The sequence below is a fragment of the Heliangelus exortis genome, chromosome 1 (assembly GCF_036169615.1).
Source record: "Heliangelus exortis chromosome 1, bHelExo1.hap1, whole genome shotgun sequence".
NCBI lineage: Eukaryota > Metazoa > Chordata > Aves > Apodiformes > Trochilidae > Heliangelus > Heliangelus exortis.
This window is the reverse complement of record NC_092422.1, coordinates 184,580,269-184,594,363: the sequence shown is the minus strand read 5'-3', so window position 1 is coordinate 184,594,363 and position 14,095 is coordinate 184,580,269. Positions and strand designations below refer to the sequence as shown.

The following is a 14,095-nucleotide window of genomic DNA, read 5'->3' as shown; positions in this document are numbered from 1 at the left end:
TACCTTTCAGCTGCCCGAGTTCTCCCTCATCGTGCTGCAAGCGCTTCCACTGTGTGCTAAAAGACAAATAATGCAAATAATGAAAGATGAACTATTTGTTACTTTTTAGAGAAAAATACCTGTTTGGTATATGTGTATTTTAATTTCATGCCACCGGCTAGGATACAGATAATTAAAAACTCCCAGTCTTATTACCTTGTATGTAAGCTTCAATAATGTACAGGCTACATGCATTTGAAAGAAATGAAGAAAACTATGTAATATTAACATATAAAAATTAGAAGTGAATACAAGCTAATTTTAAAATATTGATTTCTTTCCATCTAACAAGCACCACTAAGCAAGTAACAACAAAATTCTAAGCTTCAAGAGCAATGCAGAATTGGACAAAAAAGTAAAATCATCAATAGCTTTGATTATTTTTTTTCCTTCAATACCTGTTAACACTAGTGAGAACAATACAATGACTACTTCACAATTTTGAAGTATATCTAAAAAAACAAAGCAATATACATTCTTCACTGAAAAAGTTAGAAGACACCAAGATAAAACTTACTGTCAGTGAAATATCTACAAATAGTTTAGTGTTTTCCTAAACAACAGCAAATATTTAACTTCAATACTCCCCTTAAGGAACAACACTGTTAGAAATGTCATTATTTTAGACCATTTTGTATACTGCAAGGAGATAAAAACCAGGTTCTTAAAACCCTAGTGCTTTTTTGGTTTATTTTAAGATCTTCACTTAAGAAAGCAGTTTAATGAGAGCTTATGTAACACTGAAATTATGAATGATCAACAAAATTATCAACAAGCAAAGTTTTTATCCGAAGTCTATTTTACAGGTAGTAAAAAAAAAGTTTCATTTTAATCTCAGTTCAGGTATTACAACAGCCTGCAGCAAAGTTCTATTGTTGTAACTTACAACTTGAACAAAAGCCCTGAGTAGTTACAGTTCTGTGCCCAGAAAAAGTGATAGTTATTTTCATTCCTCAAGTTTTTACTAGTACATGGACAAAAATTCCAGAATTGTTATGCATAAAGTTGAAATTTATAATAGAAAACCCACTAAAGCTCAAATTTATGATCAACAAAAACTCTAAAGAGGGAAATCTTGTTCTTTGGAAACAATTCATAAAGTGCTTTGTATCATAATCTTATGCTACACTGTAATTAGAGGAGGTAAGTACATATATTAACAAAGACTTCTACTAAACACTCAGGTTCAGTTAACAGAATACTCTATGGCTTCAATGAAACCCAAAGAAAGAAATAATTACATTTGTATCAAGATAAAGAAATCAAAGAACTATATCTCTCTTTACAAGGTGTAACATCAGAATCACCTTTAAGATGGAGAAGACATAACCCTGAGTTGATTATTAGCATTAAACATTAACAGCACCATCATTTTTCTAGCAGTCTGGCAAATTAAGTAGTAACAAAGGAATCTCAAATCACTCCAAAGCAAATTCAGCCCGTTAGCAGAACCTTGGCCTTTAATGCTGTCAAAAATGGTAATTTCATATAAGGAATATTTTGCCTTTGGACAAGAAAATTAGTTGTCAGAAGGCACATTAAATTTAGAAACCTAGCTCTTCTAAACAAAGCTAAGGAACGCAGATGTTCAAAATCTGTAATGTCTCCTAAGCATTTTGAGGTTGGCATGCACCCTTGGTACATTGAGGATCTGCCAAGTCTACTTTACAAGTGTTTTAAATGCTGCTTTAATATTCTGGTTCTGGATTCCCATGCTCGGCAGTTTCATACATGACAGAAAACTCATCTATCTGCATAACCACCAGTGAAAAAGAGAACACAACCTGCTTTATTAATCATTTTATATTCTACAAATGCTGTTTCACTTAAAAATCTCTTCCCGAGATACAATTTGTAACATTGTATCAAGAACAAACCCAGTTAAAGAAAAAAGATTCTATCTAGCAAAAACCAAACACCAGCCATGAAATATAATTGAAAGACTAAATATTTAGAGAGGAAGCCTGTTAAAAAAATCACCATCAACAAAACATACAAGTCCTCCCCCCTACATTACCTGGATATTTCACGGAGATAAACAGTCTGCATTGCCTTCTTCAAATGAGGTTCAATGTTCTTCCAAAGTTTGCGGGTGTCACGTTCGTTTGCTGCACCAAGCCAGAATAAAAACACTGTTAAACATTTGACTTACAGAACACTAAAACTCTTATCCCTGACACCTGAGCAGTCACAGATGTGACATAACAAGTCTAACACCTTGACTCTGAAATGCTGTCTTAGTTTGATGCACATCCATTTGCAAGCTGCCAACCAAGGCCATTTTCTGTGCTTTATTCTGAGATACTCTGGGACAGTTGGCTAAACCTTGGCTCTCATTTTCTGTTCTTGGCATTGACAGACAGAAGTCCTGGTGGTTTAGTGTGGAGAAAAACTTATAGGGGAAGCAAATTTTCATATTATTTCCACCTCATTTCCATAAAACACCATCACCAAATGCCACCTCCTTCTTCCGCTGCAAATGCTGCCTACTGGGGGCAACTGGAATAAAAATGCTCTCATGATCAAAGAAATCATCATAACACAAGGATCAAAACAAAGTCCCCCACAAAACAGGAGGGTACCTGCACTTTCATACACCTGCTCAAGTTAAATACAGATGCTTACCTTCTCCTCTGACTACTGGTTCACAGTATTTAGAAAAATTGAGCACCGCCTACAGAAAGCAAAAAGTACAACACATTAAAAAAGCACTATATATTTGCTATAGCTAGAAAATATAACAAGCAATGTAATTCATTATTTTGCAAAGCCAATGAATTATTTTTCAGTCGAGAATTATGCTGCTTGTTTCCAAACATTTTACTGTAAAATGTCTCAACGGTTCTGGAAATTAAAATAGCAACAGAAGAAATCTATCACGTTATTTGGTTTTGAGCTCAGCAAAATCTCTTTACTCTAATCAGGGGTTGCATTTTTTTTAAATTACATAGTAATTAAATACTTAAAATACAATAAAAATGTCTTCATCAACTTCTTTTACTCCCCTCATTTTCAGATAAAGATTCATTTTAGGAGCAGTCCACCAAGTTCAAAAATAGGCCACACATACTTAAACACACACAAGCAGAAATTATTTTAAAAACGAAAAATTCTAACACATTCCATATGCAATCAAACTCCATTTTCCTTAGGTAAAATTGAGCGACTTTTTGGCAAGGTTGTACTTTAGCTTTTTTTATAAAATGATCAAAACAATGTCACACACAATTTTGTGAAATAACAATCTCCACATTTCATTCTGCTGCTGCACCTTATTAAATCTCTGTGCTAGTATACAGAACTCAATAAAATACCTTCCACATATACATCTAATATAATTCAAGAATGTAAAGTTAACAATCATGCATAATAACACACACTTTTAGAGTCTATGTTAGACACTATGGAATTGTTCAGAAGCCTACAGACAGTTGTATGTGTCTGTCATTACCTTCTACAGATGAGACTTGTCAAGCACAGTAAAAATTTAGGGTCCATTTATGTGTATCTTTTCATAAGGTTCCTATTTCACACACACACAGAAACAGTGCATCTCAAGCTAATCAAATTATTCATGTACCCTCAATACATGTCTAGATGTAATAGTTTCTATTTGTATCTCCATCAGATGTCAGAAATCTCACTGAAATATAAAACTTGTACAGTTAAGAGGTAAGTTCAGCTGAAGTTTAGCTACATTTTCCTGGCAGAAATGCAGGCAGAGCATTTAGATCATCTCACTAGCACTGATTTGCTCACTGGCCATTGCCACTGGTAACATCAAACTTGTAAAATTTCCTTGCACACAGTATAATTACTTAAATAATAATCTTATGAGATAATAACTGTTTATGCTATTCAGTTTTTCTTTTGCGAATAGCTACCTTGAAGTAATTTTTCTTTTTCTTTTGTTAGCTTGTTTGCTATTACATTCTTCAATTGATAAATGGTTACAATTCTTTTTCCAAGTATCTTCAAAGTATTTTTGTTCCCTTAGGCAAAACTAAATTGCAGGAACTTTGATTTTTTTTTTGAACCTTAATTCCAAAATAAAAGCAATGGAAACACTTCTGTCAATCCTATCTTCTCCAGGCCAACTCACAGGCTATCTTTCTGTAAGACTGGGCAACAGACCTCTCTTGCATCAGCTCGGTTACATTAAAATTGTCTGTAGAAGGCAAATCAAGTGAAAATTTGACACTCTTAAACAATTTAGGCAAAGCCACATAATCACATGTAAAATGAACTTGAAGCACCAACAACTGCTTGAAGGAGTAAAACTTTAACTATTCTTTGCTCTGACTGAAATGAAAACAATAAAAGCAAGTCTGGGATGGAGTTGTCCCTTTTTGAGCTAACACATTCTTAACAGGGTGGATTCAGACTAAATGTAAGGAAAAAATCATTTATGACGCGGGTTGGCTTATTTGGCCAAAAAGACCCCAAAACAAAACAGTAACTCTAAAGGAGCTCATCTCACCAGATGCTGAAGTTCTTTCAGGTCCCTACAGACCATGTAGAAGACACCAAGCAAGATATTGATATATGCAGCATAGAAGTCCCCAGAGTATTCTGAAGGATGATTCTGAGACAAGATCTTCTGCAGGTGTCCTGTTTAAATGTAATTAAGTTTTGGTGATTTAAAGCTGCCTTAATAAACTGATTACGAGTTAAGTGGAAAAACAAACTATAATCATTATTAAAACACTCCAAATCCACCAAGACTACACTGATTAAAAGAATGAATAAATATAACAGAAACAAAAATTTAGTTTGATATGTTTTGGTAAGTGGAAAAAAAGATATGGTTTTTAGACGTTTTACAAATACAGACTTCTACACTCCAGTAGCTATTACATATTCTAAATTCTGTAAAAGAAACACTGATTAACACTGAAAAAACATTTGGAACTTCTTTAACAAAGTATTATTCAATCTCCAGAAAGCAGATTAAAGAATTAGTTTACCTATGCTGTAGTCAGGAAAATATAAGGTGAATGGCTCAAAGCATCCAGCATTTGGACGGAACAGTTCCCATACTATTTCACTGAGCAGGACAACTGTCACATTTCTGTCAGTCTACACGGGCAAGAAAAAAATGTTTAAAAGCAGCAAAAAAACCCTCTGTGTTACAATATCAACAAGAGAAATTATTATTGTGAGTTTTCTGTTCCACAAATATCATAAAATTTACAGTTTAATACAAATTACTAACATAGGAAGAAAGGTTCAGCTGGCCCAATCAAGAAGCTCACACATTTGCAGATTTTCCAAATTACAAGAGATTTCTCTGCAGCCTTTGCCATTTCACTGACCTGTAAGCTTTGTGGGGTAATAGAGCTCTGGTATGGGACAGTACCAAGTAGATTCCATCCCTTATTGCCAAAATTAAGACAGCATTTTACTTTGGTAATTATACCCAGACTTTCAGAACAAGCAGGAACAGTTAAAAAGTGAAAGAAAGCTCAGTGCTTTCAAAACCAGCTTTCTGAAAGGATGGTACTTTCACTATAAAAGGTAAGCTACTCTTTAAAAACAAACAAAAATACAGTACTAACTTTGTATCAGCTGTTAACCAACAGTGGTTGTACACAGTCACAAGTACTTTTTAACTAAGTTTTTATTGACAATGTACTTGCCTTGAGTGTGATGTTTTGGTCAACAGGTAACTAAACAATTCATATTAAAAATAATATTACTTATTTTGGCCACCCTTCTATATACCCACTTTTTAATATGGAGCTATCTGTGAAGAGGCTTCATTCTTCCTTTTTGCAAGGTTTGTGTAATGTTTTTGCATTCTAAACATTCTGCATAACAAAAGATGCTTTCAAATATGGTTCTTCAAGAAAGGCATTTCAAAACTATTGAGACACCTCCAGAAACAAAAAGTAACCTGACTGAATTGACAGAGCTTAATATGAGCTGAAAGAAAATATGACTTGAAAGAAAAGTTTAAATGCCAGTCTCCCTCCTTGAGATTCAGGGAGAATATTCTTTTATTTACTCATCCTACTTCTTGCCAAAGTTGCACCCACCCTTACTCTTTACTGTTTTTATTTTCTCGATGTTTATGTAACTTTTTTTTTTCTTTTAATGAGAGAGCATCTTTCTGTAGATTTCTCTCAGCTGGGCTGCTCTCCCAGATTTCCTAGTATTTTAGCTGAAAAAGTACTAAGGCATTTTCAGTTCTGTTAACCTTCCAATATGAAAAACTTATATACATCCCACCATAATCCTCACGGAAATCAAGCATCCTACAACCCACTCTTTTTCCAGACACTTACCAACTCCTGAAGCCTAAGAAACGCTGGCAGGATGTTTGCTTCCATTTCTCTCAGCTGTTCTGCTCTATCCAGGACCTTTTAACAAAACAATTATCTTACTATACAAATAATGTCAACCCCCATTCTCACATGGACTTAAAAGTTAATTCTTAGCTGCCAGAAACTCATTTTACCAATGGCTCCTAAAAACCAGAAAGCACCAAAGTACCAAGAGCCCTCAAACGAGCAGCACTGGAGTGATTATTGCTTCAGGAGTTCTTCCAGGAAGCCCAGGAAACTGCCATCTAAAAAAAGATGCCATCCCCAGGAAAACAACATTCTCATGCCTTACAGCAGTACAAATTGAAACATAAGCATACCAGTCAAGGATGTCACTGACAAAGCCATGATATTATTACCAACCACTGAAACCTCACGTTTTATCCAAAATGCTCACATTTAAAAATCATGCACAGCATTGCAGCACTATAAATCAACATGCTCACTGTAGGGGAGCTATTTTTTCCAACTACAAAATTATTTTTCAGAAGCAAGTAAGAGCTGATATTAAAAAAAAAAACAAAACTATCATCTGGAGTTCACACAACTGGATTTTGAGATGAACTTCTCTTGCCATAGTTTGCAGCCTAGAAACCTACAGGGTTGTACTGTATGCAAACCTGGCATAGCACAAACATGCAGCATAGGTACAGCTGAAACAGAAAACACTAGATAACTAACATATTTGGGAGCCCAGAGTTAAAAAAGAGCATAAAAACATGCATGACTATCATTTGGCAAAAAATATTCTATCCCCAGGACACTTAGTATCTTGACAGGAATGAAAAAAAGATAATAGAAACATATTTCCTTTGTATTTTATTTACTACTCACAAATGAATCTAAATTCTGAAGTTTTTTACTTCTTGTGAATTGCTGCTGTTGAAAGAGAAATTATAGGCCCATAGAAAACTATACTTTTCCCTCCTTTTACTTTTTCTACCCACAGCAAAATATTAAGACATCTATCATTTCTGTTGGCCACAGTAAGAATTTTATATGGATAACCAAGAAACATTTTATGAAACAGTATTTCAAAATCCCACCAGAGGAAAAAAAAGTCTGGAAGAGCAGCATCTCGGCAATAATAGCTCACTCTTCTTGGGAATTTATTTAGAACTACAACATGATTTTATAGTGACATCTGAATTTGGTTCATACAATAAACAACTTTGGGGATGTAGACTGTTTTACATTATTGACCAAACAGAGGGTACACATTTTTACTAATACAATACTGCTTATTGGACCAAGTGACATGCAACTTCCAAATATCAAGCTTTAAGGTCCTGACCAAAGTTTATCTTACTTTTTAATTAAGTGTGAAACAAACTAGAGCTCCTACTTACAGCAGAGAAAACATCCTGTGACCCTTGTGAGCTATGTCAAGTGGTTTACAGAAATAGCCTACCCACAGGCCTAAAAATCCATGCCTTCTTCTTTAGTGTTAATAAAGATTGCACCTTTCACCATTTCTTAAAAGAAAAAAACAAAACTATAAATTTTAGAACTGCTAATTTACATTAGGAACAGTAGCTTGTTACTTCTGTAAACTACTACCAATGCATTGGTAGTACCAATGCATTAATGTCTAGAAGTTGTATCTGTTCCAGTTTTTCAGGTACTTAGAATGAATTAATTAATTTTTCACAAATAATCAGAAGCATTCAGCACCCATGCTTGGGTTAAGAGAAATATTTAGAATCATTTGCTTGAAAGTAAACATTTATCTTAATTTGCTGAGTTAATTGGGCTGAAATATTACATTATTTACAAAGGTAATGAAACAGAATAAATTAGCATTGCCAGTTTATGTTCCCAGCACTCAGGTCTTACATCAGTCTCAATTTAAACCTCTCTACAATAAATCCAGATGACACAGGTTAATACAAATTAATTGACTTGTATCCCCACTCCTGTCTGTTCTCATGCAGAGCAATACTAAAATACTAATATAATGCTTAATTCTTCTGATTCAGCAACTAGTTGTGATACAATTGAATCTTTCTAGGTATTTAATGGTTTGGTTTCTATAACCCACATTCAAGAATTTTCTATCTTCCCAAGTGATACTAGTTTTCATACAACATTTGAAGCACTGCTTACTAAAGCAGAAGTTTTTTAATTCAAGTATTAATCTGAAAGTAAAATTTTACCATATAATTATTTGTGAAATTCCCTAAAGGTTATTTGTGTGCTAGATTTTGTTCTTATGGAATTGCTGAGACATGCCAATAGCATTTGCATCATTTCTCCATTTTGAGTGCTTGATGCAATTTGTTTCTTCATTCAATTTTTTAAAAGCAAGTCAAATTTAATATCTTAATGGGCTGCAGGAAACTATGAAACAATGACATTTCCAGCATAATATGAAGCTATTTAACTCATTAGTTTAGTATTTTTAAATGGTAATAAAACTTGTTTAACTGTGGAACAGAATGAAGAATGATCAGAATAATTATGAACTTCTTGTTTGCAAAAAAACAAAGCTGCATTCCTACTGACTGCTGTGAGAAACATGCAGAGTAATTACCCAGGGTCATTAAGCTTTCAGTCTTGAACCACTTCCATGTTTTCTTAAGCAATCAATTTCACCTCTTTTGACAAACTCTTAATTCCTACTGCTGGGCTGAAATTTCAGTCCAAGTATTTGGTAGACCCATGATGTATATATACAGTTACACATCATCAATACTATGGTGTTTGTATTTTTAGAAAAAGAAAATAGATTTTATTCAAAGGAGAGCTAGAAAAAAATAGGGTTCTGAGGAGTCTACATACTCTCTACAGATCTCCTGTATGTCTTGTATGTATTCTCTGTCCACCTCTTGATGAGAGAGATAAATGGTATTACAGATGTCTGCAAATTTTGACTACATAGTTGAGATTCTCACAGGGGAAAAAACAAACCCTAACATTCTAGTACTATGTTGATAAAATAATTTCTGTGCTCTAAATTCTATTTATCTGTGGTCTACCTGTTTATTCCACTTGAGTATTTCATCAATTTTTTTCACTGCCGTATTTTATTTTAATCTCTATTATTTAAAAAAATGTGTCTGAGCTCTGAGGGCTACACGTGAAGCTGAAGACATAAGATCTCAACAGCACTGTCACAGAGGAAATAATGCATTTTAGTTCCTTAACACAACTTGTACCTCTTCTAGCCAACCAGTTCTTATAATTTGTGTGCTCTGTGATCCATTCCTGTCCTGCTTCCCACCGTTGCTTTTTATTTGTGAAGCCATCATCACAAGAAAACAGATAAGCATGACTTCCTGATTATAAAACAAATACAGGCTCTCTATATTTTGAATACATTATTACATACTTAATTTAACTATGCCATATAATTTATGTTCATTAGTTATGCTATAAAGTTCTTGTGTAAAATGTTCTAAAATGACTAAAAATAAACAACCTCATCCAAAGCAAGTAAACCAACTGAAAGAATCTAATCAGTATCAGCAGATTATGAATTAGGTCCAATATTATGATAACTGCTCTTTAGTGCACACATTTCACATATGAGTTACTGAGAATTACTCACCCCCTGCTAAGTGAAACAGAACTGGAATACTAAAATGAAAATACTTACAATGTATAATGTCTGATCTTGAAGCTCTTTATTTGCCACAGCTTGTTTAAAGTAACGAACAAAGTCATTGAAGTTATCACAAGACACATGAGAAGCCTGTTCTGTCTCAGAAGAATACTTTTGCAACTGGATGAGAATTTCTTCTAAAAGAAGTCGAGAAGTAAAGTGTTCCACACAGTTCACGAACACATGAGGAAGCTGAAGAGGATAACAAAAAAATACAACTTTATTCAGCTTTCTTGGTGTAAATACTCCGGAATCAGTTTTCTTTTCCAGATGAGACAATGAAAGACACCATCCCTTGCCAACAGCATTCACCAAAAAACCTTGCCAAAAAAAGAACTACCACTTATGCACCTACTCATAATACTATACTCACACAGTGAAATTACATTCTAATTCTCTTCTAATTTTGTTTAAAAAATTAAACACATTTTATCTTCTAACTACATTTAAAAACTGTGAGCAATACATGAGAAAACTAATAGCATTTAATTGAACTAAAGTTAGACAATCATCACACATTACAGTATTATAAAATAGCCCATTACTAACTCCAGTGTCTAGGTAACATGAACTTCTCAGACTTACACTACAAAGAAAATAATTGAGGAGTTCACTCCCCAGAATTACTCCAAATGTTTTTGGCATTCTCTATGCACAAATGAAAAAGTGTAAGCTTCCACATCATTCATGTGTAATCAGCCTCCTTCTGGACAACATTTTTAGAAAAAAAGATCTTTCCAGAGCAAAGAGAAAGTGAGAAAAACACAAGAGTACGAGATATATATTATGACAATCCAGAATATACTTGAAGGTTCCAATTTAGAAATACTGAAAAGTTATGGTCACTTGTAAATAAATGACACTATAGGCTACAAAACAGTACTAGCATTCTAGCCCCGTAAGGCAAAAACCACAAATTTCTAACAACTCTCTTTTTAAGAAATTGAGCATTTGCACAGCTCTATATTCACTGGTAAAGATTATGCTCATTTTTACACTGAACATTAAAACCTCTAGAAAACATTAGTCATTGGGATACTTCTGACAGGAAGGTGTGTGTATGTAGAACAGCAAGATAATCCAAGTACTTCATTCCAGTCTTTCTACTTAAGATACAATACATGGCATATGATTCACCAGATGTGGGAAAGTGTGGGTATATGCTGGCAATCCACTCAAACGAAGTAATAAAAAGCTTTTTTATGAGTTTGAATGCTATTAAAACAAAGGGGCTACATGTCCAAAAGCACCTATTCAAAGTGCTGCATCTCTATAGCAGAAGGAAAGCTAAGTGCCTCAGATGTGCTCCACAACACCATGCTATGTAGGAGACAGCTTCACTTGGCAACTGGAAGTTCTGTAGAGAGTTGCTGGTGAAAACCTATTCCTTTCCAGAGTCTGTCTGCATCTTTGGATATTTCCTAAGTGGGCAACGAATTTTAATGAAAGAGACAAGTTCACTTTGTTTTGCATAAAAAACATTCCTGCAGACTGGTGATAAATGCTGTCTAGAAAAGTCTTAAGTATCAAGGCCATCAGAACAAAGTAGAAGTCTATGGTTTATGTATGAAGTAGGCACCTGGCACTGGATTTAAAAGTATGTGACTGACAAAAGCACAGGCACCAACAGGTTTAGATGGAAACTTCTGTGACGGCACCCTTCAGCTTAGGAGGACTTTAATACCTGTTTTGGGAAAAATTAGAAGAAATAAAACTAGCATGAATATACACATTTGCTAGAAGGAAAAGAAAAGCTACAAAATTTTCAAGAACCTAGTAATTAGAAATCTTCTGCCAGCACTAACCAGAGTGGGACTTAAATGGACTTAAGGCCATAACTCTCTACATCATTCTTCAAAACAACAATTTTTATAAGAAACAGGCATTCACCCATAATGACCCTTCCGCTTCGAGGGAGTTCAGATTCTCATATGATGTTTAAAAAGTAGATTTCTCTGACTGCAGTCTTTGCAACTGAAATAAATCCATTCCTGACAAAGTTCCTAGTGCACTAGTGAGAAAAATGATGTGTTTGTCACACAGTAAGAAAGAATCAAGAAGGCAGAAATGGCGGAGGAAACTAACCATTTTGAGGAACTAGAAACTAGTTTGAGAGATCATCTATTAGAAATACATTTTAAATTCAATATCCATTCTGAATACTCTTACCTTTAAGGTGTTTAGAAGAGTTTGCATCACATAGGTCTTTCCACTAGATGTATGTCCATAGATAAAGATGGATGGAAAACTAAACTGATGGCGCTTTGGGAAAAAAAAAACAGAACAACAAAACCACAAAACAGTTGCTGTTTCAATTCTTCTTGGGTTTCATTTAACAGATCAAAGTTTTATTGATTAAGCTCCTCTCCAAAAGAAACGTTATCTTTTAAATTGAGGCATTAAATATTAAATATGACAATTCCTATGGAATTAATGTGATCAAGCTTTATGTTCCATCTTTGCTGAAATGCTAGAAGGACAAGTCCCAAGCATCGAGTATCACACAAAGCTATGCATGAAACTGCTATGAAAAAAGAAAACCTAAAACATCGCAACCAAAAACAAATTAAAAATGCCCCATAAGAGAGAAAAGCAGTGGGATCAAATTAATTAACCGAAATGAAATTTTGGCAAAATTGCAACCTTTCTATTTTCCTAATTTCTGTGAACAATACGAACTGCTTTTATTTCCATCAGCAGAAAAAGAAACAGAAAAGAATCAAATGGTTCGGAGGAAGAGATGGTGAAGCCTTGCTGTTCTCTCACAAGGCAGTATTTGACAGAGTATCTCTATTTATTTAATGTTAGTTGATGCTGTATATATTTCATGGATTTATTTTTTTAAGATGCAAGAAAAATAATTAACTTGAGCTTTTTATTTCATTCTGAACAGGCATTTATTTTTGTTTTCCTTATTTCTAAGAATCCTGTAAAATTGGATCCTGTAAATTTTGGACTTAAAAATCCAAAAATAAATTTGACAAACTCTTTAAGAAAACCAAGGCACTCTTGTGCAATACATGTGTATAGGCTAACCAGCATATTTAACAAGAATATAAGTATTTTTTAAGAGTTGTTGTCAGCATGCTTGTAATAATTACACATAACTTAAATGCTGTATGTCGATGTATTTATTATCAATAATTAAAGGCAGAACCAGAAACAGATATTAGTTTTGATTTTTTTAGCTGAATGTAAATGCATATATCAACTGCTTTTAAGTATGTAGATAAAAAAACTCCACCTTTTTCATAACTTTGCCAAGCAGTAACAGAACCCATTAACACTCCAGTGATTTTCAGATCTTATGGCCAGCAACAAAAATACTAAGAATCAGACCAACTTCATGTACTTGGAATTCAGGCACATAGGTATTAGATTAACAGGTCAATACAAAGCAAAATTTCTACACTGATACTGAAAAAAAAAATTCCCAGAAATCTAGACCAGGGAATAAGACAGACTTACTTCCTGGTACTAACTGGCAAAGACAGAACAGTCATGGAGAAATCAGGCTTCTGAGACAGAAAGGCACTAAAACAGCAGTCAAGTTTGTCTGGGTCCTTCCAGTTGAAAAACATCTTTCAACCTTTAAACTTACTAGAATCTATGTGCTGAACACTAATGTTGAAAATGCATAACAAAATCAACCAGCCAACAAAAAAAAAACAAAAAAAAAAAAAAGAAAACCCCAAAGCAACAACCAAAGTATGTTCATAATGACATCCCAAAAATGCCCTTAAATTTCTACACTGCTCTCTGTGACAGGAGAACGTATTTGTTCAGTTCAAATATTCAAAATAAAAAACACTACCTCGCCAAATATTGACAGCAACATGGACACTTGGGATTCTCGACAAGGCACCAAGCTTTCCAACTGGAGCAGTGCATCTGCTGGGTACGCTGGATATTCAATATTAGGCATTTTGATGTTCCTGTAGTTAAGTCACCTAAATATGCACATCACATCTCAGGTGCAGAGACAAGAAATTAAGTGACCTGGAAAATAAGCTGGTTTAACTATCAGTTCACATACACACAAAGGAGGAACATGAACAAGAATTAATGTAAAATCTAAACAGACATTTGAGCTCAGAATAACAGTTTAATTATGACACTTCATAAA

The 14,095-nt window shown here is 34.1% G+C and overlaps 1 protein-coding gene across 5 annotated transcripts in view; it reads right to left on the bottom strand.

Moving 5' to 3' along the window:
• Positions 1–14,095, bottom strand: part of ORC5 (origin recognition complex subunit 5) — a 65,785-nt gene that overhangs the window by 49,048 nt on the left and 2,642 nt on the right. For all 5 annotated transcript variants that reach the window (XM_071733964.1, XM_071733968.1, XM_071733966.1 and 2 more), the window contains exons 2-10: positions 13,784–13,938; positions 12,139–12,231; positions 9,964–10,161; positions 6,327–6,401; positions 5,007–5,118; positions 4,520–4,650; positions 2,665–2,713; positions 2,057–2,147; positions 4–56 (exon numbers count right to left, since the gene is read on the bottom strand). In XM_071733964.1, the coding sequence (XP_071590065.1) occupies positions 4–56; positions 2,057–2,147; positions 2,665–2,713; positions 4,520–4,650; positions 5,007–5,118; positions 6,327–6,401; positions 9,964–10,161; positions 12,139–12,231; positions 13,784–13,894 (913 nt within the window). In that variant the 5' untranslated portion in view covers positions 13,895–13,938. The remainder of the gene's footprint in view (positions 1–3; positions 57–2,056; positions 2,148–2,664; positions 2,714–4,519; positions 4,651–5,006; positions 5,119–6,326; positions 6,402–9,963; positions 10,162–12,138; positions 12,232–13,783; positions 13,939–14,095) is intronic.